The 21,898-nt window shown below is 48.2% G+C and overlaps 2 protein-coding genes across 2 annotated transcripts in view; both read left to right on the forward strand.

Annotated features, from left to right (window-relative positions):
* The window catches only part of Cpt1a (carnitine palmitoyltransferase 1A), a 55,711-nt gene extending 52,184 nt beyond the window's left edge, over positions 1 to 3,527 (forward strand). The window contains exons 17-19 of the mRNA XM_051193506.1: positions 43 to 156; positions 351 to 443; positions 1,503 to 3,527. Of these exons, the coding sequence (XP_051049463.1) occupies positions 43 to 156; positions 351 to 443; positions 1,503 to 1,589 (294 nt within the window). The 3' untranslated portion in view covers positions 1,590 to 3,527. The remainder of the gene's footprint in view (positions 1 to 42; positions 157 to 350; positions 444 to 1,502) is intronic.
* A 3,818-nt stretch (positions 3,528 to 7,345) lies between these two features.
* Positions 7,346 to 20,393, forward strand: Tesmin (testis expressed metallothionein like protein). Its single transcript, XM_051193508.1, has 9 exons — positions 7,346 to 7,827; positions 10,519 to 10,677; positions 11,793 to 11,913; positions 13,909 to 13,982; positions 14,987 to 15,078; positions 16,065 to 16,155; positions 17,615 to 17,752; positions 18,495 to 18,670; positions 20,137 to 20,393. The coding sequence occupies exons 1-9, from the start codon at positions 7,444 to 7,446 to the stop codon at positions 20,327 to 20,329; spliced, it is 1,428 nt and encodes a 475-aa protein (XP_051049465.1). The 5' UTR covers positions 7,346 to 7,443; the 3' UTR covers positions 20,330 to 20,393.
* Positions 20,394 to 21,898: the final 1,505 nt, after the last annotated feature.

Below are 21,898 nucleotides of genomic sequence, written 5' to 3' on the forward strand. Positions count from 1 at the left end.
CGGTGGAAAAGTGTCATTTGAACATTTTTTGCTTTGTCACAGGTTTTGTCTGAGCCATGGAGGTTATCCACAAGCCAGACTCCTCAGCAGCAGGTGGAACTGTTTGACTTTGAGAAGAACCCCGAGTATGTGTCCTGTGGAGGTGGCTTTGGGCCGGTAAGTGCAGCCAGGACCACCCACAAACTTCAAGCCCATCCCATTGTCCTCAGTCTGGCCTAGAACCCACTGCATCAGCCCCTTCAGGGCTGGGATTCCAGAGTGAGGCCCCTCCGCTGCCTGGTTTTCTATTGAGAACAGGAAGTCCATACACATCTCATTTCTTATGCAATGAAACTGACCTCTCTCTGCAGGTTGCTGATGATGGCTATGGTGTTTCCTACATTATTGTGGGAGAGAATTTCATCCACTTCCACATTTCTTCTAAGTTCTCCAGCCCTGAGACAGTGAGTATATGGGGGACTCCTTTTTCCTAGAAACATGGTATTCTTTTTGGAGGGATCATCTCTTTTTTTTTTTTTTTGTTTTTGTTTTTGTTTTTGTTTTTTGTGTTTTGTTTTTTGAAACAGGGTTTCTCTGTAGTTTTGAAGCCTGTCCTGGAACTCGCTCTGTAGATCAAAACTGGCCTCAAATCCACAGAGATCCACCTGTCTCTGCTTCCCAAGTGCTGGGATTAAAAGTGTGTGTCACCACCACCTGGCTAAGGGAGCACATTTTAACTAGAAACATTCAATTTATTAGCTTAGATATTTTCACATAGATGAATTTCACTCATTTGAAAGGCATGTTTGTTTACCTACCTTTGCTGGTAGCAGTAGTCTTAAGTCTTTGTGTATGTGAATGTATGTGTTTCTGACATTCTCTCTATTCTAAACAACTCTGTGAACAAGTTCTGGCATCACATGAACTTGGCGCTGCATGAGGGAGCCCCCACACCCACACCCAGGAAGCCCTTATGCTGCCAATGCTACAGAAGCTTCCAGACTGCCAACCCCTACCAACAGACCCAGAGTCCTTGAGACTGTGGTTCAAAAAGCCAGGTGTGACCTCTAATCTTAGCACTACTTAGGAAGCTGAGGCATGAGGGTTGAGAGTTCCTCAGTAGTGCAGAGAGCACTGAGTATCTATCCTTATCAGTCTCTTTATTCCCTGGAGATGGGGTCCCTCTCTCTCAACTTGGAGCTCAGTTTGGGCCTAGGCTGTTTGATCAGCAGGTTCTCAGAAATGCTGCCTCTGCCCCCATCCCCAGCTGGGTTACGGGTGGAGAAGGCCATGCTTGCCTTTTACATGGGTGCTGGGGATCCAAACTCAGGCCTCAGGTTTGCACAAGCATTTTGCCCACTGAGCCATCTCCCCAGCTCCTTTCATTTGCCTTTTGAAAATAGAGTCTTGCTATCAAGCCCAGGATGGACTTGAACTTGGTATAGTCCATGCTCCTGCCTCAGCCTCTCAGTTGCTGGGATTTACATGGCTGCTGATGTGGTGTTGTGCTCTGTCTCCTTTAGGACTCACACCGATTTGGAAAGCACTTGAAACAAGCCATGATAGACATTATCACCTTGTTTGGCCTCACCATCAATTCCAAAAAGTAATCCCCCATGCCACATGGAAGGAAAATGGACTCTTGTGATACAAACCAAACAAAGAATAGGTGTTGCTCCTGATTGTAGGACAGGCAGAAAATTGCTCTTATAAAACTCAGTTTTCCTTCCAGAAGGTTTACCATCTGTCTCCCTAGAACAACAGTAGGCTCCACTGTGTGAAGTGGGACCCTGCTACATCCAGAGATGCCCTGGCTCTGGGAATATTGGGCACATTTTCCTGAAGTCTTTTGAATCGGCTCCTACTGGATGAAGGGATTAAAATATTGGTGAATTCCTGGATTAGTGGGGTTGTAGCTTCACATCTTTTGGGAGGTGACAAGACTTCCTCAGGGATTGGAAGGTACCTGACTCCACCCAGGCAGTACAGACGTCACCTTGTAGAAAGAATCTTCAGAGCCAGCAGAGTTAACAAATGAAGCTAACACACATGTAATGCACTAATGGAATGCTTGGGTCTGGGGATTAAGGTTCTGCTGTGGGTGACAGCCATCATCCCTTTGGGAGTTACCTGATTCTCCACTTTCCCAAGAAGCAGAACACCACCTCTTTAATGTCACCATCCTCACACATCTTCAAAACCCAGTGCCTTAAAGACGGAATGCCCCTTGCTAAGTGGGGCATTAGAGAAGACTTATTTGTGAAGTCTTCGGGTGAATGTGTAAGGATGTTGCTTCCCCTCAGTGGTTTCCTACATAAGGAAGCCCCTAGGAAAGCACCTCCCCTACCCCCAGGAGACCAGGTCCCTGGTGAAGGCAGTGATGCTAGAGTCTCATGGCCTGCCAGTTCCATTAAGCAAAAAAAAAAAAAAAAAAGGTGTGTGTCAGCAGAGTGGGGTGAGGAGCTTGGTAGTTGAAGGCCCCAAAGGTGGAGATCAGCTGGAGAGTGTGGCTTGCTATATTTGGCAGCTGGTGGCAAAGGGAATAGGACCCTGGTCACTGAATGAGGAACAGAACTGACACAGGCAGCTAGGAGACACACACCTTAGACATCAACGGGGTTACCATCTAATCCCACCAGTCAGAGAGGAGACTTGCTCTCAGTTCCATAGAAGACTAGGTCAATTTGGTGACAGACTCAGGGGTCTCAAGTGATGGGTGCTTTGTACCCAAATGCCATCCCTCAATGGGAGTGCCTTTTTTGAAAGCGCCTGATGGACTGCAAGGCAATTCTGCACCAAGTCTGTTTAGTATTTGTAAAAATGAGCATAATGGACCCTCGTCCCCCATTGTCATCCTGTCCTGACAAGCTTAGCTATTGATATTTTAAATCATGTATTTATTTTTCTGACCACTTCCAGTGTGCCCTCTGGCCTTGCTCAATTCCTGCCCATGTGCTAGCAGCAGCACAGAAATGAGGGCGGGGTGGCCTGGAGTGCCAAGAGGTGCTGGCTGAACAGCTTATGCATGTCTTACGGATATACATGTATCACTTTTGTAATCTTAAAAAAAAAAAAATCACACCTACAAGGGCCAAAGATTTTTTTTCCTCTTAAAAGCAAGAAAACAAAAGGCAACATAAATACAAAAGCAGAAGCTAACAGTAAGTCAGAGCCACCTAAACCTCACTGTTGATGACCACTGACTAACCTGTGTTACCCGGAGGAGCCTTGCTAGTGCCCAAGCATCACATTCCTCTCTCAAGTTTCCAGTGTCCTTGCTGCTCCTGAGCAGTTACCAATGCAATTTCATACCCTTTACAAGGCAGAAGGGTGGGCTTTCTCTGTGTGCTTTAAAGGAGGAGGTAAAATTATTATGTATTTAATTTAATGTGGAACAAAACAGTCTTACAACAGCCAAGGTTTGACTTCGGTATCCTAATCTGTCCATTGCCTGTAAATACCATATGCTGTCTGGATATAAATCTTAGAAATGCATGTGTGAATGAATGTAGCTGATCAGTAATAAAACATTAATCCAGTCTACTACAGCATTTGCCCCTGTCTCCTTTGTCATACTATTCAGTGGGGGTCCTATGACAAGTACTGGTCTTAGAGTAGGGCAGTGTGGGGGAGCGGCATGCGCGGGAGCCTGCCTACTGCCACTTTCACTATCCACTCCTTTGAGTGTCTGGCATCATAGCAGGTGCTTAGGAAATGCATGTTAAACGAATGATGTTTCCTTTCCTCAAAACATGGGTAGTGTGTATACCTGTGTGGCATATGCACATGTGTGTACAGCTGTACAGGTACATGCAGAGGTCAGAGGAGTCCTCCACCACTCTCTGCCTCCTTCCTTCCTTTGACACAGGGAACCTGTGCTTGCTTTTTTTTTTTTTTTGGCTTAGCTGGCATCCAGCAAAGCCCCAGCAGTCCTGACTCTCTGCACCACCTCAATGATGGGGTTACAGGCATGTATGCAAGCACACCTGAACTCTGGTCTTTGTGTTGTCCGTGTTTTACATGCTGAGCATCTCTCCAGACCAACCCCGAAGTTTCTTCAGCAGGCTTTCCTGAATACCTGCTCTAGGTACAGAGAATGCAGGCCTGACTCCCCACCTCCTGTTCTGGGTGTCAGCTCCAGTTCCAAGACAGCCAACTCGAGTAAGGGCTGGATAGGATTCCATGGACCTTGAATCCCAGTACTAGGGAGATGAAGGTAGGAAGATCATGGATTTGAGGCCAATCTAGGCTACATAGTGAGTTCCAGACTAGCCTGATCTCATAAAATGAAACAACGTGGAGCTGGACGTGGATCAATAGTTAAGAACACTTGGCTGCTCTTGCAGGAGACCTGGGTCATTGCCCAGCACTCACATGGTATCTTAGCAACCACCATAACTCCAGTTCCAGGGGCTCTGATACCCTCTTCTGACCTCCACCAACACCAGACTTACATACAGGCAAAAGACTCATAAAAAATTAAATCTCAGAAAATTATTTAAAAAGTAAACAAGAGCCCCAAGAGGCAGATGTGGGGAGTGGAAGCTGGCACAAGGAAGTACCCAGCTTGGGGGTGGATTGGAGCTAAGAACAACAAGAATAACAAGATAGAACCAGCTTTGGCAACCCACTACAGACAGCATCAGGCACAGAATTACCAGGCTTGGGCTGAACAGCTTTGGTGACACCAGCGTCTGTGTGTATCTGGTAGGTAGGTGTCTAAGACTCCTTACCATGTCCTCCAGGTGGTTTTTGGCATAATGCAAGAGGATTCCCAGGCCTGCCCCTTAATGTGCTGTGATTTTTCCAGCTGTGGAACATGTGTACATAGACCCTAGGAGAGGGGAGGGTTGGCGATACAAAGCACCATGACAGGACAGTTGAGTTGAACGAGAGGATGTCAGCCTGGTCACCCATTTAAGCATTTAGTGGAAGGCTTTCGTGGTATGTAACTGGATGGGGGAAATCTCCTCATTTTAACTGGAAGAAGCTGCTAGAGCATTGTGTGAGACTCCTTCCCATTGATCTGGAAATGATGAGGTTGCAAAGAAATTCTTGGTGCTAAAGTGAGGATGTGGTTCAGTCTACAGAGTACTTGCCTAACATCCAAGAAGCCCTGGGTTCAATTCCCATAACAAATAAATTGGGCATAGTGGTACACCCCTATAATCCTAGCACTCAGTAGGTGGAGGCAAGAAATTGAGAAATTCAAGATCAACCTTGACTACATAGTAAGACCAGCCTGGGCTACATGAGACCTTACCTTTAAAAAAGAAACTAAGAAAAAGAATTTAGTTGAGGTTAGTAGTGTATAACTGTAATACCAGCACTCAGGAGGGCTGAGGCAGGAGGACTACTTCAAGTTGGAAATCAACCTGGACTAAATAGTGCCAGACCTACCAGAGCCACACAACAAGACCCTGTCTCAAAAAACCTAAAACAGCTGATGAGATAGCTCAGTGGGTAAAGGTGCTTCCTGCCAAGTCTGACGATCTGAGTTTGATCCCAGTCTTAGTTAGGGTTTCTATTGCTGTGACGAAACACCATGACCAAACAAGTTGTGGAGGAAAGGGACGAGAGGGTTTGGCTTACACTTAAGCATTGCTGTTCATCATTGAAGGAAGTCAGGACAGGAACCTCAAGCAGGGCAGGATCCCGGAGGCAGGATGCAGAGGCCCTGGAGGGGAGCTGTTTACTGGCTTGCTTCCCATGGCTTGCTCAACCCACCTTCTTAAAAAACCCAGGACCAACAGCCCAGGGATGGCACCATCCATCATGGGCTGGGCCCTCCCACATTGATCATTAAATGACAAAATGCCTTACAGCTAGATTTCATTTAGGCATATCCTCAGCTGAGTCTCCTTCCTCTGATGAGTCTGTCTAATAATATATGCCCAGAACCCATGCAGTAGAAGGAGAGAATTAATTCTCCACTCTGGGAAGTTTTCCTCTGCTGCAAATTCATGACATGGTATGTCTACATGTATAATGTACACATATACACAATAACTGTAAATAAACAAAAAATCTGAAAGCAAAGCCTGATGATGAAGCACTTTAATTCCAATTGCTGGGGATGCTGAGACAAGGCAACAAGTTCAAAAGTCTTCTAGCATACAAGAGTCCCTAAATTCAATCTCACTTTCCAGCATGCATATGGTGGCTTACAACTACCTGTAAATCCAGTTCCAGGAAATCAGGCACCCTTTTCTGGCCTTCTCAGGCACTACACTTACATGCATGCATGTATACACATGCACACGCACGCACACACACACAATTAAGCTAGGAAACCCATTTAGCACTGCTTCAAATTCCCTGGAATGTCAGTCATGCTTTTAACCTAAACTCTTGGAAGGCTGAGGCAGACAGATCTCTGAGTTCCAGGCCAGACTGGGCTACCTAGTGAGATTGTTGATATCCTAGCTTCTCCCTCGTCCTGGGCCCTGGGCAGCCTGGCCCTGCTCCCAACTGGCCCCAGTGGTTTCTCCTCAGCACCTGCCTGTCACTCTGAGCCAGTGAGTGAGTGATTGATTACCTGTCAAAGATGGATCCTGGGGGTGAGGGAGGTAACCTGGAGAAGAGTGATCCCAGGGTGGGGAGAGAGCCTGAGGATTAGAGAGGCCCCATGACCAGAAAAGATTCCCTAAGGAGAAGGCACAGGCCCAGCCAGGAGAGGACTGGCACCGAGTTTCAGGCGGGTACTGAGGAAAAACCACTGGGGCCAGTCGGGAGCAAGAACAGGGCCAGGTTGCCCAGGACCTGGGGAGAGGGAGAAGCCAGGAAGAATATCAATATCAAAGGTAGCTAGCTCCATGATTCCAGTTTCAATGGCCCCAGCTGCTGAGTCTCGTTCTAAGCCGCTCCCTTTCCCTTTATAAGCAAGTGCCCCCCGCCTGTTCTCTCTTTCCATTTCTGCTCCGGATCGGTAACACCTATCCTTACCTTCACTCCCTTACCCAATAAACTCCATGTGGGTTTGTTGAGTTTGGTGGTTCGTGTTTCATCACCTGAAACTGCAGCAAAGAACAGATACTTAAAAACAAAAAACAGTGGAAATGGTGTAAATACAGTATTCATGTATGAAATTTTCAAGAGTTTAAAAAACAAAACAAAAGAACCACTGGGGGCAGAAGTGGTTGATCCCTGGAGTGGGTCCCTCCAGCCTCCATCCAAGCACACAGACACAGAAAGGCTACACTACAGGCCCTGCCCACAGCCCAGGCCTCGCCCATCATGCCCAGGCCCCGCCCATCAGGTCCAGAGCCCAACCTCCACGGCAAGGCCCCGCCCACTACAGGCCCCACCTACCACAACCCAAGCTCCGGTCAGCTTGTCTGAGGCCCCACCCACCACAGCCCTGGCCCCGCCCCATCCCTAACGGTCAAACGGTTCACACAACCTCTCAGGATCGAGGCCGCCTGGACGGCCGCATCGTGTGGCTGTTCTCGGGTCCCCACGACCATGGAGGACGCGCTGCTCGGAGCCATGACGGGCCCCGAAGACGAGCTGGGCGCCGAGCTGTTCGGGCCTGAGCGCGGGTTCACGGACGGGCTGGCGCTGAGCCCCGCGACGGGTGCTGCCGAGCGGGATGAGCTTCCTGTGCTGGCCGACGCCTACCTGGGCGCCACCGAGCCCGGGGAACAGCTGCTGCGCGCGCTCAGCCCCTCGCCGGGCGCAGAGGTACCGGCCGCCCTGCTCGGCGACTTCCCGGGGCTGCCCGAGCTCCGCAACCCAGACGACGCCGCGCCGCCGCCCGCCTACAGCGTGCACGTGCTGTCGTCGTTACTTCCCGGTGCGCGCGGGCCCGCGCTGTTGCCGCTGAGCGCCGGAGTGCGCGTGATCCCAGTAAGCGCCAGCAGGGGGCGCTGTCGCGCTGTATCTACGCGTGCATACCCTGGGGGTCTTGTCCCAAGCTGCACGCTAACGGAGTAGGGCGTCCCCGGTGACACAAGCACCGCGAGGGTGCCTCCCGAGTACCTCTCAGTCTCCCTGCCCAGTCTTTTCCCCTGACTGTGCCCCACTAGCAGAATTTGTAACTTGCCATCACAATAGGTATTTGTATTGGACAACTGCTGAGCATCACATAGCCAGAAAAATCATTGACCTGTTGGACTTGTGTGTCCCCATCCCGCGCCCCCCACCCTAGCCTGGGCGGCGCTAGGGGATGAAACCCAAGGCCTTTTACGTACTCTGGCAGATTGTCTTCAGCCTAATCTTGTAGGTTTGGGTTTATACATCCTTGTTCACACCAAAGACTTTAATTTATTGAGGAGTTCATTAATTGATGATTTTTCCTCCCCTGTAAAATAAGGGACTGTTCTTCAGACCTATGCAATGGAGTCTGAATGAATTCAACTTCTCAGCTTCTATTCCTTGAAGGTGCTGTGTAGCTGAGAGTGACCTTGAGCCTCTCTGGTTGTCCTGTCTCCATCTCCTGAGTGCTGGGATCCCCAAGCCTGGTTTATGATCCCCAGCATTGCATTGTTCATGCTAGTCAAGCACTTCCCAACTGAGCCACATGCCCAGACATTCTTCTTTCTTGCCAAAATGAAGGAAGGAATCAGTGTTTTGGGTTTTTGTTTTGTTTAGTTTGTTTTTGTTTTTAGAGACAGGGCTTCTCTGTATTGCTTTGGAGCCAGTCCTGGAACTAGCTCTGTAGACCAGGCTGGTCTCGAACTCAGAGATCCACCTGCCTCTGCCTCCTGAGTCCTGGAACTAAAGGTGTGCGCCTGACAAGGAATCAGTTTTTTAAAGGAAGCCCAGCATACATGTTAACCCCCAAAGAACCCAGCTTGGGAAAGAAAGTGGGTTCCTCATTCAGTCAAACATGTCAGGTCTAGAGTAAGCTTTCATGAAATATTTTTTTTAAATCTCTGAGTTGACAGGAGTCTGGCTTCATACTGCCTAAGTCACAGCTGCTGGAGCTCAGGGTCCAAGAACTCTGTTCCCTGCTTACTTTACAGGGAAGGACTCTAGCCTTACCCCATAGGAGCTTTAGCCCAGCCTTATCGGGGTAGAGGCCTCTACCTGAGTGCTCAGTACTTTAAGATGCCAGCAGCTCCACTTAGCATGATCTGGAGCTCACCTGGCATCCTGTATCTGTTGGTCCTAAGCCCTGCTCCCTACCCTAAGAATGGAACAGGGAAGGGGATGAGCCAGTGTGAAGACAAGTTCTGTTTTAGCATAACCCAGGTTTAATAGATTATTGGAAGACAAAACAGACACTCTGGTTTTTGGAAAAATTTTAAGATCTTTAAAAAATATTTGTTTGTCTACATGTAGGCACACTGTGCCCATACAGTGGCCACGGAGGCCAGAAGATAGTGCCAGGTCCCCTGAAACTGGAGTTAGCCACAGTTATGAACCACCATGTGGGTGCTGAGAGCTGAACCCAGGTCCTCTACAACAGCACCATCTCTCAAGTCTGTCTCTGAACATCAGGAGACTGTTCCTACTTCATTATGAGATAGGACATAGGTATAATTATCCTTTAAACAAGTGAAATCGTTCTGTTTCTATTCTAGGAACTATTCAGAGTGAGTCACTAAAATCTTTTTTGTAGACCTTTTGTCTTGTTTGTGTTGGTTTGTTTGTTTGTTTTTGAGGCAGAGTTTCATGTAGCCCAGGCTGGTCCTGAGCTCTGTTCTTGCACATGACTTTAGACTCTAGAATCTGCTCCTCCATACCTCTAGCTCAAAGGGGCTAGGAGTGCAGGCTTAGGAAGCAACCCCTCTCTCTCTGGGAATCCCTCCAAATGTTCATGCATTTAGGTTCAGTCTGGAAAAGTGGAGTTCCACTGTGGAAGAAATAGTTCCAATGTCTGGTGCTGACGGAGAGGTCAGCAGTTGTGTGTTTGTGGGTCCAGGGAGTTATTTCAGTGAGACTCTAATGAACTACCCCTGGCAAGTTCCCAAGGCATCAAGCACAACAAAGTGTAAGTTTCCTGCATTTCCATAAAATTTGAAATGTCTGAGTAAAGTTGTCACTTAAAATCTAGCTGTACTTTCTTATCTTCTAAGGTTTGAACCACTCAAATCTGATGTAAATTTTGTAATCATTGGGACCTTTCAGCTTTTAAATCCCATTGCTTCTTAGCAAGTGTAATTTTGTCTCATTTATTCTATAATTAGGTTTAGTCATTCATGTGTGGCTGCATGTGCCACAGTACACACATAGAGGTCAGAGGACAACTTACGGGAACTGATTTTCTCTACCATGAGTTTGATCCTGGGATCAAACTTGGGTTGTCAGGTTTGGTGGCAAGCGCTCTTATCTACTGAGCCATCTTGCTGGCCCTATTTGTTTCTTTTGGATGCAAGCTCTCAGTATGTTCCTAACTCTAGTCCTCTCCACACCCTGGGGCTGATGGCTGTCCTCAGAGGCCTCTGTCCTGGGCTGCTCAGATGACTTATTCCGTTCCTTTCTCACAGGGGAAAGTGGTTCCAGCACGGAACCCAGCACTCTGACCTCAGTGTTTTGTGTGCTGCTACTACAGCCCATGTCCCTCGTCCTCTGACATGGCCACTGCTTTTCCAGGTTGAAATCAAGGAAGCAGGTGGCAGTATGCCGGGCAGCAGTCCTGAAGATGCTGCTTTCCAGGCCCCTCTGGCTCAGGAATCTTGCTGCAAGTTCCCATCATCCCAGGAGGCAGAAGAAGCTTCCAGCTGCCCTCGGAAGAAAGACTCTAGCCCCATGGTAACTATACAAGAAAAGAAAACAAACAAAAAAACCTTCAGAGCCTTCAGCCATTCCAGACAAGGCCTGCTCGAAGGCACAGACTCTACCCCAGAAATACTGGAAATAATGTCCTTGTGAAATCTGTCTTTGGGGTGCAAACACCAGTAGCCATCTGTGTCTAAGACTTGGTTAAAACCACAGGTTCTAATGGTAGAGCTTTCCCACGACCTGAGAGAAGCTATAAGACAAGGAACTCTTGAGTCCCGCTATACTGTAGGGTAACACCTATAATCTCTTCCTGGGGTATGGAGCCCAGGGTCAGGCATCACTGTGGGCCATTCACAGCTAAGTCCATGCCAGTACATGACTGCTTTGCCCTCTGAATACAGTTGTGCAGGGTGCTGCCCTCTCCCGGGTCAGGATGACATGAGCTTTTGCCCTGGAACCTGCTTTTCTTCTTTTCATGACCATTATTCAGATGACTTCGGTGCTTTGTGCCTAGTTAGTCCTCCTGCCCTGGTGTCCACACCACATGCCCTAGAGCAGTTGTACATGCAGGACACTATCCTCCAGTGCCTGGATTGGTGGCTCTGGCCTGGCTTGCTGAAGATTAGCCATTAGAACCCACCTGGGGCTCAGACAGTATTTGTCAGGCCCCATAAGTTCAACATGGGTTCTTAGGAGTTTCCAGTCACTGACTTTACCTTCCTTAACTGTTTTTATAGGAAATAAAATCAGTGGGCATTAAAAAACACCTGTTAGATAGTAGCCTGGCTCTGTGGCAGGAAAGAACACACAGCAAATTAAAGTTAATTCTACAGATGTCCTCAGCCCCCAAGTGTCTCAGAGGCACAAAATTGGGGTTCAGGATATAGCCCAATCCCTGTTCACAAGGCTGTGGATCAAAGGCCATCAGAAAGGAATCCCTGTCCACAGGTCCTTCTGCTAACTCCTTCAGAGGATGCAGCAGTAACCTGTGATCATGTGGAAACATCACAGGAGTACTTGGGGTGGGGACTAGGGACAGCAGTATAGAGGAAGACAAAGCCACTTAAACCCCAGGGGGGAAATCTCAGAATTCCTGTTCCTGCTCCAAAGTGGAGTTTCTTGCCCTTTTCACCATGTCATTTCAGGTGATCTGTCAGCTGAAAGGAGGTGCCCAGATGCTCTGCATAGACAACTGTGGTGCAAGGGAGCTCAAAGCACTCCATCTGCTTCCTCAGTATGAGGACCAGAGCAGTTTTCCACAGTCAGGTACCCCAGCACAAAAGCTGCCCTGGCTCGCACTGGAGGTGGTGAGGGATAGGGCAGTGATCGAGTCTGTTTGCTTGTATCTAAGAATGGGAAGAGGGGCTAGGAGGAGGCTGTCAGTAGCTGGCTGCCAGCCTAGGCTCCTCACCAAGAGTTCCACACCAGTGAGAGACCCTGACTCAAAGAAAGGAAAAACAGTGGGTGGCTACTGAAGAACAGCATCTGAGGTTGTTCTCTAGCCTCCAGTATGCAAGTGCACTCACAAGCACCATAGCCCAACACAGACGTGTGAGCGAGCACAAGTATGCACTCCCCCCCACACACAGTAAAATCGGCCATTAGTGTATTAAATGAGTGCTTGGACAACAGCAGTCAGAGAATGGAACAAAATTGACTGCCATAGCCTAATCTGTCCAGCTCACATCAAACGAACCTCGTTCTTGTCTGGCTTCCTCAACTGCCTTGTTTTTTGGTTTTTGTTTTTGTTTTTTTAAGCAAGTGTCAGCTCTCATCAGGATGGCTCTGCTTCCTTTCTCTAGTCAGGGCAGACGTGGCTCACCTGAAACTTTATTAGCCTACCTGATGACTTGAGGCAAGACTGCTCACATGGACTCTAAATTACTGGTGTTTACTGGAAGAGTTTGTGTGGTCAGTAAGGCTGATCCCTCTGCTTTCACCATCAGGAGATCCAGTGACCTACCAGATAGTCACCCACCCAGCTCCTCACACTGACACGATAATTAACAAATGACACCAAAGGGCCTGATCCACAGTTTAAAGCTGAAGAATGATTAAAGAAAGATGAAATGATGTGATCTTGGGCCTGTGTCTAACCAAGCTCTGCCTTGGCCTTGGCAGTGAGCATCTCTGGGTAAGCCTGAGCAGGGGCTCAGGCTGCTGTGAATGGAAGGTAACCTTCCAACAGTGGCAGGCCATGTCAAGTTCAACCTTTCCTTCCTTGATCTCCTTATCCAGGGGCCGGGCCTATCCTGCGGGTCCTCCACTGCTGATCACCCTGGGGTTCTCAGATCTATCTCTCACAAGTCAGAGCTACACCTGTGATGCTCAGTGGGCAGGGAGGCAGGTTTTCTCATGCCCAAATCCTGATCCTAGAGAATTACAAAAGGTCTTCCAGTTCAGTGTCCTCGTGGAGATGTTGCAGCCTTCCCTGCTTGTTGCTTCCTGCTATTTGTAGTACATCTGTGGCCTCAAGTGTCTCACTGAAAAGATACAGAGGCCCAGAAGCAGGAAATTGATGCAGGCTGGAGGGCTTCAGGGAGGAGGATAAGAGGTCTGTGAGGCTGTTCCCTGGTGGAGTCTTTGGACCAAAGTATAAGTGGTTTCATCTAGAAAACTTAGAAAACATTGATAACCCTAACAACTTAGGGCAATGCAAAAAAGGAGATGCACAGATTGAATGTCATGGGTCAAATCACTAGGCTTTCATTGAAAGTGTAAAATGCCTCAATGTCCCAGTGAACTTACTTGTCATGTAAGGCACCTTGGCTCATGGTTTTGGAAGCTGGATGCTAACATTTTTCCAGTAGAGTAGACCTTTGCAATGTTCAGGCCAAGCAGCTTTATGATAAAAAAAAAACCAGCAAAAATTATAAAAGTTTAAAAATTATAATGACCCAAAGGCTCTGTAGAAAAAAATCACAAAATCCAGGAGTAGTGAAGCATGTGTGTAACCCAGCACTGGGAGTTGGAGACAGCAGGAAGTGTTGAATCTGGGCTTTATGAGACCCTGTCTAAAAGCAGGGGGTAGAAGAGACAGTTTAGCAGTCAAGAGCAGCCTACAAACTTCCTGTAACCATGCACTCAGAGATCTGACACCTTCTTCTGGCCTCTGTGAGCATTTGCACACATGACATACACTCACACATACACTCAAATGCATAAATAAAAAGAAACAAAACAACCAAGACCAGCCTTGCCCATGGTAGATCCACACCTTTCAATGTTTGTTGTAAGTTCATGTCAGTTGTTTTACTACAGATCTCCCTAAGCCAATGACAACTTTAGTGGGAAGACTCATGCCAGTACCAGCAAAATTAAATCTCATCACACAGGTGAGTCATTTAGTACAAAACACACTTGATGTCATCTCTTGGCATTTTAGTTGCTACACTTATTTCTTCTCAGGTTAGACATTTTACAGTGAGAGCCAGTCCTCATGGCATATGCCTGTAATCTTAGCAGTTGGGAAGTGCAGATGGGAGGACCAGAAGTTCAAGGTCATCTTCATCTACATAGCAAGTTCAAGACAAGCCAGGGTTACATAGAATCTTGTCTTAAAAATCAGCATCAAAATCAATAGTGAAATAAGTTACTATGTATTTGTCCCTTCACATCTGTATCAGATCCTGAACAGAAGAGGAACAACAGGGACTTGAGGGTCTGGAGATGTGGAAAAGGGCAATAGTCACAGCATTAGTTAGGAGTCCCTTATGTCCCAATGGTTGGCCCTCTACCTGAACAAAATGCAGGATCAGAGAGATGTGCTAGCAATGGTGTGGGGAGAGGATAGAGGACACCCATCTGAGATTGATAGCCAGGGATATTTTTGGTCAAGTAGGTGAGATGTAGGTATAGGGATGAAATACAGCTGCTAAATCAAATCAAATCAATCAATCAAATCAATAAATAAGAGTGTTTGCCAATGAGACTTAAGATACCCAGATCTCTTTGTTATTCTGACAATCTGATACTTTGGGAATGCTTCTAGTCTGTGGACATTGGTAACTGTATTTTCAAATACTAGTTTGTGGATGCAAAGTGTTCCAATGACAGTGTCACCAGCCTCCAAGTGACAGCTGTCTGTACTGCTCCCTAGCTTGTCCTTGCTGGCCCTAGGCTCCACCCCACCCTGACTGTTCCTATCATTCCCATGGTGGGGCCTTGGGCCTAAGCCTGGAAATAGCTATAAGATGGTCTCAGCTTATGGGCTCAATGTCAATGGACTTGCTGTGGTTATGAGGACTGCCCATGGGATTGTGACATCCATCCATAGGGGCTGCTGCTGGCACTTCACATACACTCTGAAGAGACCTTTCTTGGTTTTGCTTCCATCCAGGTTGATAATGGAGCACTCCCACCAACTGTCAATGGAGCTGCTTTCCCTTCAGGACCTGCTATGCAAGGGCCACCCAAAATAGCTCTGGCTGGGTAAGGATTAAATTGGAAGCCATTGCCTTTGATGCAAGCACTGTTGCTTTCTTGAGTTTCTGTTCATCTATCTGGTCACCTCATGCTCTACGGCAGCTTTTCCCTGTGGGTTTTATCAGTGGCAGGTGGGGACTAGGTAAAGGGATTCTGTGTGGTTTGGCATGAATAAGCTTCCCCCAAAGTATGTCTTCATTTCTCCCTGGAGCTCTGGCTCCCAAATTGGACTCTCCAGCTCCAGGGTCTGCTGCTTATGGAGGGAACATGGAACAGGACATCCCAGCCATGTCCTTTAACACTGCTTTACCTCTCCACAAGCACCAGGGCAGGGTGACCCAAAAAGCACTGCCATCAGCCCCCCTGGAGCAATGTAGTTTTACAGGTGACTGCTGTCATGCACCAGAGGTGACAGGTGCTTCACCGACAAAGAGGGAACACCACATTCAAGTAGTGGCTGTCCATGAGGTTTCCTAGGCAACAATGGAAGTAGACTGATGGTGGATGATGCCAGTACTTTGTACAGAAACCCTAGATGACTGTGGTGTAGGAGCCTGAAACCAGGGAGAGTGCCATGGCCAGTTTCTCCCTGCTGCCACTGATGTTACCATCCCAACTTGGTTTGACAGGCCAGGGCTGTTGGCAGAGGAGAACACCGCTACCCAGAAAGAGAAGCCACACTCTGAGAAGAAGGGTGGCAGCTAGTTCCCTCACCATTGTGCTAGGGAGAGTGGAGGAGAGCAGAGGGCAAGGGAGTGAGATGACAGCATGTCTTCCAGAAAATAGTGCTGCTTTGCAAACTCCTGTGTTGTAACCAGTGGCTTCACTAGTTTGTCTCTCTTCTGTGTTAGTAAGATATTACACCTTCATCCAATTCTGATTTTCATGTGAAAAGTTCAAAGGAAACCCCTAAATGAAGTCACATGTCCTTGTATGCCTGTTCTATCTCAGGCTGCCTGTGCCTGAGGACTCAGTGAGCTTTTCCCTCACAGATACTGCGACTGCTTTGCCAGCGGGGACTTCTGCAACAGTTGCAGCTGCAACAACCTGCGCCATGAGCTCGAGCGCTTCAAAGCCATTAAGGTAATGCGCTTGACCGAGCTTTACCAGCGTTGTCAGTGAACTGTCTCCAGAGTCTGATTCAGGCAGGAGCATCGACAGATGCAATGACCCAGGCTATAGTGATACCCAGCAGCTGGGGTTGAGGGAATGCGCTTAAGGGCTGCAACAGAGTCTGGGAGGCTGATTCAAGAGCACAGAGTCTGTCTTGGCTCAGGGTTCATAACTCTGGGTAGCACGGTGCAAGGAGGTACACTGTATCACCTGTGGGTGGGAAGCACTTGGTTTGGGCTCATAGACTTTAAACTTTCATTCTGTTAGCTTCAGGTGCAAGGGGACCCAGGCTTTCTCAAGGAACAATAAAGCTGTGGGCTGACTGTAGGATCCAGCTGCATATATGCCTTTCTGCGGTGCAAGGACCAGGAAATGGGAGGGGATAGCTAGGCTGGGCCTGGCAACTTCTCCAGGGAGACATTTCCAGGGGCCTCAGGAGCCATCAGCTGAGGTTTGAGAGTATCCTGTTCAGTGGAACAAAACGACCCTGAGACTTGATCAGTCTGTCTGGTTTTGATTTTTCCCTGGAACAATTTAATTCCCTGTCTTGAGTTGCAGATATATCACCTAGAACTGTCTTAGAAATTCTGATATGGTCAGACCCAGAGGACAAAAGAAAATGGCCATGCCCTGAGCTTTATAGCAGTCAAATGTCACTTTTCCTTTAGCAGTGGGTGTAATCTGTTACTGTGAGATCAGGATTCTCATGTGCCAGGGACAGGAACATGGCTTGATAAGGCTTCTCTGAGAAAGGATTAGCAGGCACTCTTGACAGCTACACATTTGCCTAGATGTCACCCAACATACTCCTCCCTAACACCCTAACACATAGCTAAAGGAAATTAGAGGATATCCTCACAGAGACTAGCAGCTTCATTCATAATAGACAAAACCTGCCACAAGCCCCACAGTCCACAACTGCCAGCTGGGCGAGTACAGAATGCCACTCACCACAGGGAAAGACCAGTGGTTCCCTCCAGTGCAAGGAGTCATGTTGTCCTCACCCTTGTTCTGAGCCATGCACACACCATGTACCTGACACCTCTACAGTTTTAAGCTCCCAAGCTTGCCATCAGGATGAAATGAGAGACAACATGCAGCACAGAGAAAGGCATCTGTGTGTTGATGTGAGCTGTTTTATGCCATGGGTGTCTCAAGCAAAGTGTGAGGCATGCTTTGTATCCTTACCATGCACTATTCTCTACAGTACAAATGCCTGGCTATCAAACGCTGAGAAAGGGCTCAGTGCTTTTAGAGCCCAGTTGCATAACAATTCTGTGTGCGCCATAGCCACACAGAAGCCTCAAGGCCTCTGGTGTGTCCTGAGGCCCCAGCTACCTCAGTGGCTTCCCCTTTGTGGCCTTTCCTTGCATGGAGCCTTGCTTCTGGCTCTCACACATTTTCTGATGGTCCCCATGTTCTCTCTTAGGCATGTATTGATAGAAATCCTGAAGCTTTCCAACCAAAAATGGGGAAAGGCCGCCTGGGAGTTTCTAAGCTGCGACACAGCAAAGGATGCAACTGTAAGCGCTCAGGCTGCCTGAAGAACTACTGTGAGTGTTATGAGGCAAGTGGCAGCTTCCTGGAACAATTGGAGACATCCGAGTAGCATTGTGGTTAGAAGATGTTTCCAAAATGTAAAAAGAATCTCAATCCCTGTCCTTCCTTCCCAAGTGTAATAATGGTAGGTGCTGTCACCTTGACAGAATCTAGAGTCACCTGGGAAACAGGCCTTTGGGTATGCCTGTGGAGCAGGAGGAAGGGGGAAAATACCCACCTACTGTGGGTGGCACCATTCCCTGGCTGGGGTCCTGGACTGTGTAAGTGGAGAGAGCAGAGGCAGCAGCATTCATCACTCTCTGCTTCCTGATTAAGGATCCCATGTGACCAGCTGCTTCAAGCTCCTGTTGTCTTGACTCTCAGTGTTGGACTGTGTGCTTGATCTGTGTGCTGTAGTAAGCCCTTTCTCCTCTGAGTTGCTTTTGTTCAGGGTTTTGCTTTTTAAATCACAGCAACAGAAAACAAAACTAAGACATTATTCCGTTTTTATAGGCAAGTCTCCTGTAGTTCAGGCTTGCCTGGAACAGGATCTCTAGTCAAGAATGGTGACCTTGAATTTATGATCCTCCTGCCTCCACCTCTAGAGCACTTGGATTATGGCCATTCACTAATGCTGCCATGTCTGCTTCCCTCCCTGGTGAACAGCCTCTGGTATTAATCTGAACTAATCTGATCAAGCAGATGGGCAAAGGCTGGGTGGCTTTGGGGGTGGGAGACCCTGATTTCAACAAAGCATTTTCTGTTATCAGGCCAAAATCACGTGTTCTTCAGTTTGCAAGTGCATTGCTTGCAAAAACTATGAGGAAAGCCCAGAGCGAAAAATGCTGATGAACACACCCCACTATATGGAGGCTGGGGATTTTGAGGGCAATCACCATCTGTCCCCAGCCAAGTACTCAGGACCTCCCAAACTGAGAAAAAATAGGTAAGTGCTCTGAACAATTAGACTGGGGTGATTCTGAGGGAGGCTTAGAAACCATATCTTCATTAGCTGGATCGTGCAGGGGTACAAGGGACAGGAGGGACAGGAAATCACACACACACACACACACACACACAATCCATGCACACATACACTCACACATACATATGCACACACACAGAGAGACACACACACACCGTAAGCTTCTTAATTTAGCCTTTCTTTCCCTTTGCCCTGTCTGGGTATCCCTGTCTGTACTTACAGGCTGTGCCTGCACTGTTAGCAGGGCAGTAGTGTTCTGATGTCTCTGAATGAGGCCAGAGTCTTGCTTGTTCTGGCAAATGCTTGTCCTTCCATCTTTCCTTCCCTTTCCTTTTCCCTGTCCATTTTCCAGGCTATGGGTGGAACCCAGGGCCTCTCTCTTGCTAGACAAGCACTTTCCCACTGAGCTGTGCCCAGCCCACACCTGACCTTTCTTTACCATGGGCAGCAGGACAGATGTGTCTGGACATATGCTGAACTCTTAGCTGAAGGGACTGTGGTTGGATGTCTTCCTGTTGGGTAGTTTTGAAGCCACACTAATCTTAGCAGCTCCCAAAGGCTGAGATGTCATTTGATCACATATTGGGCTTGATTTGCCTATTTAAAAATATTCTTTCCAGGGGTTGGAAAAAGGTGGCTCTATAGATAAAGTGTCTACTACACAATCATGAGGACCTGAGTTCAAATCTTAGCTCCCATATAAAAAGTCAGGTTTGATGGCCTATGCTGGTAATCCCAGTATTGGGGGTGAAGACAGGGTCCCTGGGGCTCATTGGCAAGCCAATCAGTGAGCTCTAAATCAACCAATGAGAGACTCCATCCTTAAAAATAGAATGGACCTTTTGGGGAAACCACTCAGTGGCAAAGGCTTGCTGTGCAAGCTGAGAGTGAAGTCTGGGTGACTAAGGCAGGTGCCTGTAATCCCAATGCGTGGAGACAAAGACAAGGAATCCCCGACTCAATAATATATAAAGTAGAAGACTGATCAAGGAAGACAACTAGTGTCAACCTCTTGCCTCCACACATGCATGTAATTACACAAGTTTATATACATGACACCACACATGTGCATACATGCGCATATACCCCAAAACCTAATTAACCAAAGGAAGAACATTCCTTTAAGTGCTGTGCAGTTGGTCATCCTGGTGTCACAAATGAACTAACTTCATTCTGTAAAGCCAAACTCAGGCTTATTTGGTTAAAGATGTGAGACATGTTCTTACCAAGCCTAAGTCCCCCATGATGCTCTCCCAGTCTTGGGGTCATCCTCCTCTGAGGTTGTTTGAGGGTGACTGTGAGCCCCTGGACCTTGAAGGGGAGGTGATATAGGTGTCCCCTGTAGAGGTCTTTGATCCTTGCACTGGAATGATCAGGTGCTACCCTGCTGAATGGGGAAGGCACTGAGTTGCTGTGTCTCTCCTCAGGCAGACCTTTTCCTGTATCTCCTGGGAAGTCGTGGAGGCCACATGTGCCTGCCTGCTGGCCCAAGGCGAGGAGGCAGAGCAGGAGCGCTGCTCCCCAACCTTGGCTGAGCAGATGGTACTGGAGGAGTTTGGAAGGTGCCTATCACAGATTCTCCACATCGAGTTCAAGTCCAAGGGGCTGAAAATTGAATAGAGTGCAAGCTGGTAAAGGGTCATGCCTGTGGCAAGCCTCAGCTTTGGGGAGTCTGCATCTAGGAAGGCGGCACCAAGGAGGAGCAGGAGGCCGCTATAGCGTGGCCAGCCAGCCCTGAGGTCTGAGCCATCCTTCTGCATTGGACTGGCTAGCCTGCTCAAGGTACCCTGAAGTACAGGCAGGCAGAACTTCCCTGAGGGTGGGGGGGAGACAGTGGGCACTGGTCTCCCTGTCCCTGGGGAGGCCCTCTGAGGACCCCCTGCCCTGTGGTGGCTTTCTGCTTATTATTATATGTTTGCTTTTTCAAATTGCTTAATAGTTTCCCCATTCAAGTTGTTATGAGACAACTTCAAGTCTCCAGAGAGCAAGGCTGGGCAGGTGCCCCAGACACAGGTCAGGTGGCCAGCAGGGGTCTTCCAGGCCAGGCCTGTAACAGTAGGAGGGGTCAGGTTGGAGCTAGTTTCTTCTGAATTTTTGCTTGACTTGAGAAAAGCCTACTGTCCAACTCTCATTCCATAATTACTGTTACACTATGGCCTACCAACAGTCATAGTGACCAGCTTGCAGACACCAGCAGGTGAGATGGGTTATTGTGCCCATGCTTTGCATTCTGTTGTGAGAGGGAACCTTTCCAGATTCCCAGTTGGACCTAGGTTAGTAGCTGAAAATACATTTGTCTCAATAGCCACTCTGGACTCCACTGAGAACTTGTCTTTTCATGAGTCTGTGTTCTGATTGAGGGTGTGAGGAAACCTGGGCACAGGCAGGAGAGTGATGGGAGGCTGGCTGGAGGAAGCCAGGAGTTCACTGACAAGAAGGAAAGGACTGGAAAAGGCTCAGTCAGTAAATTGCTTGCTGCACAAGCATGAGGACCTGAGTTCAGTTCCCAGAAACCGTGCTAAAAAGAAACACTCCCCCACCCCACCCACCCCACTGCAGGAACATAAAAAACAGACAAAACCAGACACGGACTTGTAATCCCAGCACCAGGGAAGCAGAGACAAGAGGCTCTCCAGAGCTCACTGGTTAGCCAGCCTAGCCTAACTGGCAAATTCCAGCCAGAAGAGACCTTGGCTCAAAAGGCAGCTCCTGGATTAATGCCCATACACATGTGCCCTTCCTTGCACAGATGTACAGGCAAAAAAAAAAAAAAAAAAAAAAAAAAACACCATGAAGGAGAGATCCAGAGAAGCCAAAAGATGCTGTGTGTGCTGGGGAGAGAAGAGGCAGCTGTGTACTGCTGACTCAGACCCTGGCTGCCATGGGAATGGTTGCAGGAACACTCCTGGAGGCCTAGTACCAATGGACATGCCTGACCCTAGGTCTCAGGAGGCTCTGATGAGCTGGTCAGCTCCCCAGAAGTAGAGCATCAGCCTTTTATTAGGCTCCAACACCGGAGCCAGAAGAGAAGGAAGGCTGCTGCAGGACAGGGTAGCCCTGACAGACTCCTGGATCATGTGCCAGGTTTGCCAGGCATGAGGAGGGCATGTGGGAGGGCCGAGGTGAGGTAAGGCAGGCATAGCTGCAACTACTGGCCTAAAAATTGGGGGTGGGACACAGGAGGGAGTG

Source organism: Phodopus roborovskii, unplaced genomic scaffold (assembly GCF_943737965.1).
Source record: "Phodopus roborovskii unplaced genomic scaffold, PHOROB, whole genome shotgun sequence".
Classification (NCBI taxonomy): Eukaryota; Metazoa; Chordata; class Mammalia; order Rodentia; family Cricetidae; genus Phodopus; species Phodopus roborovskii.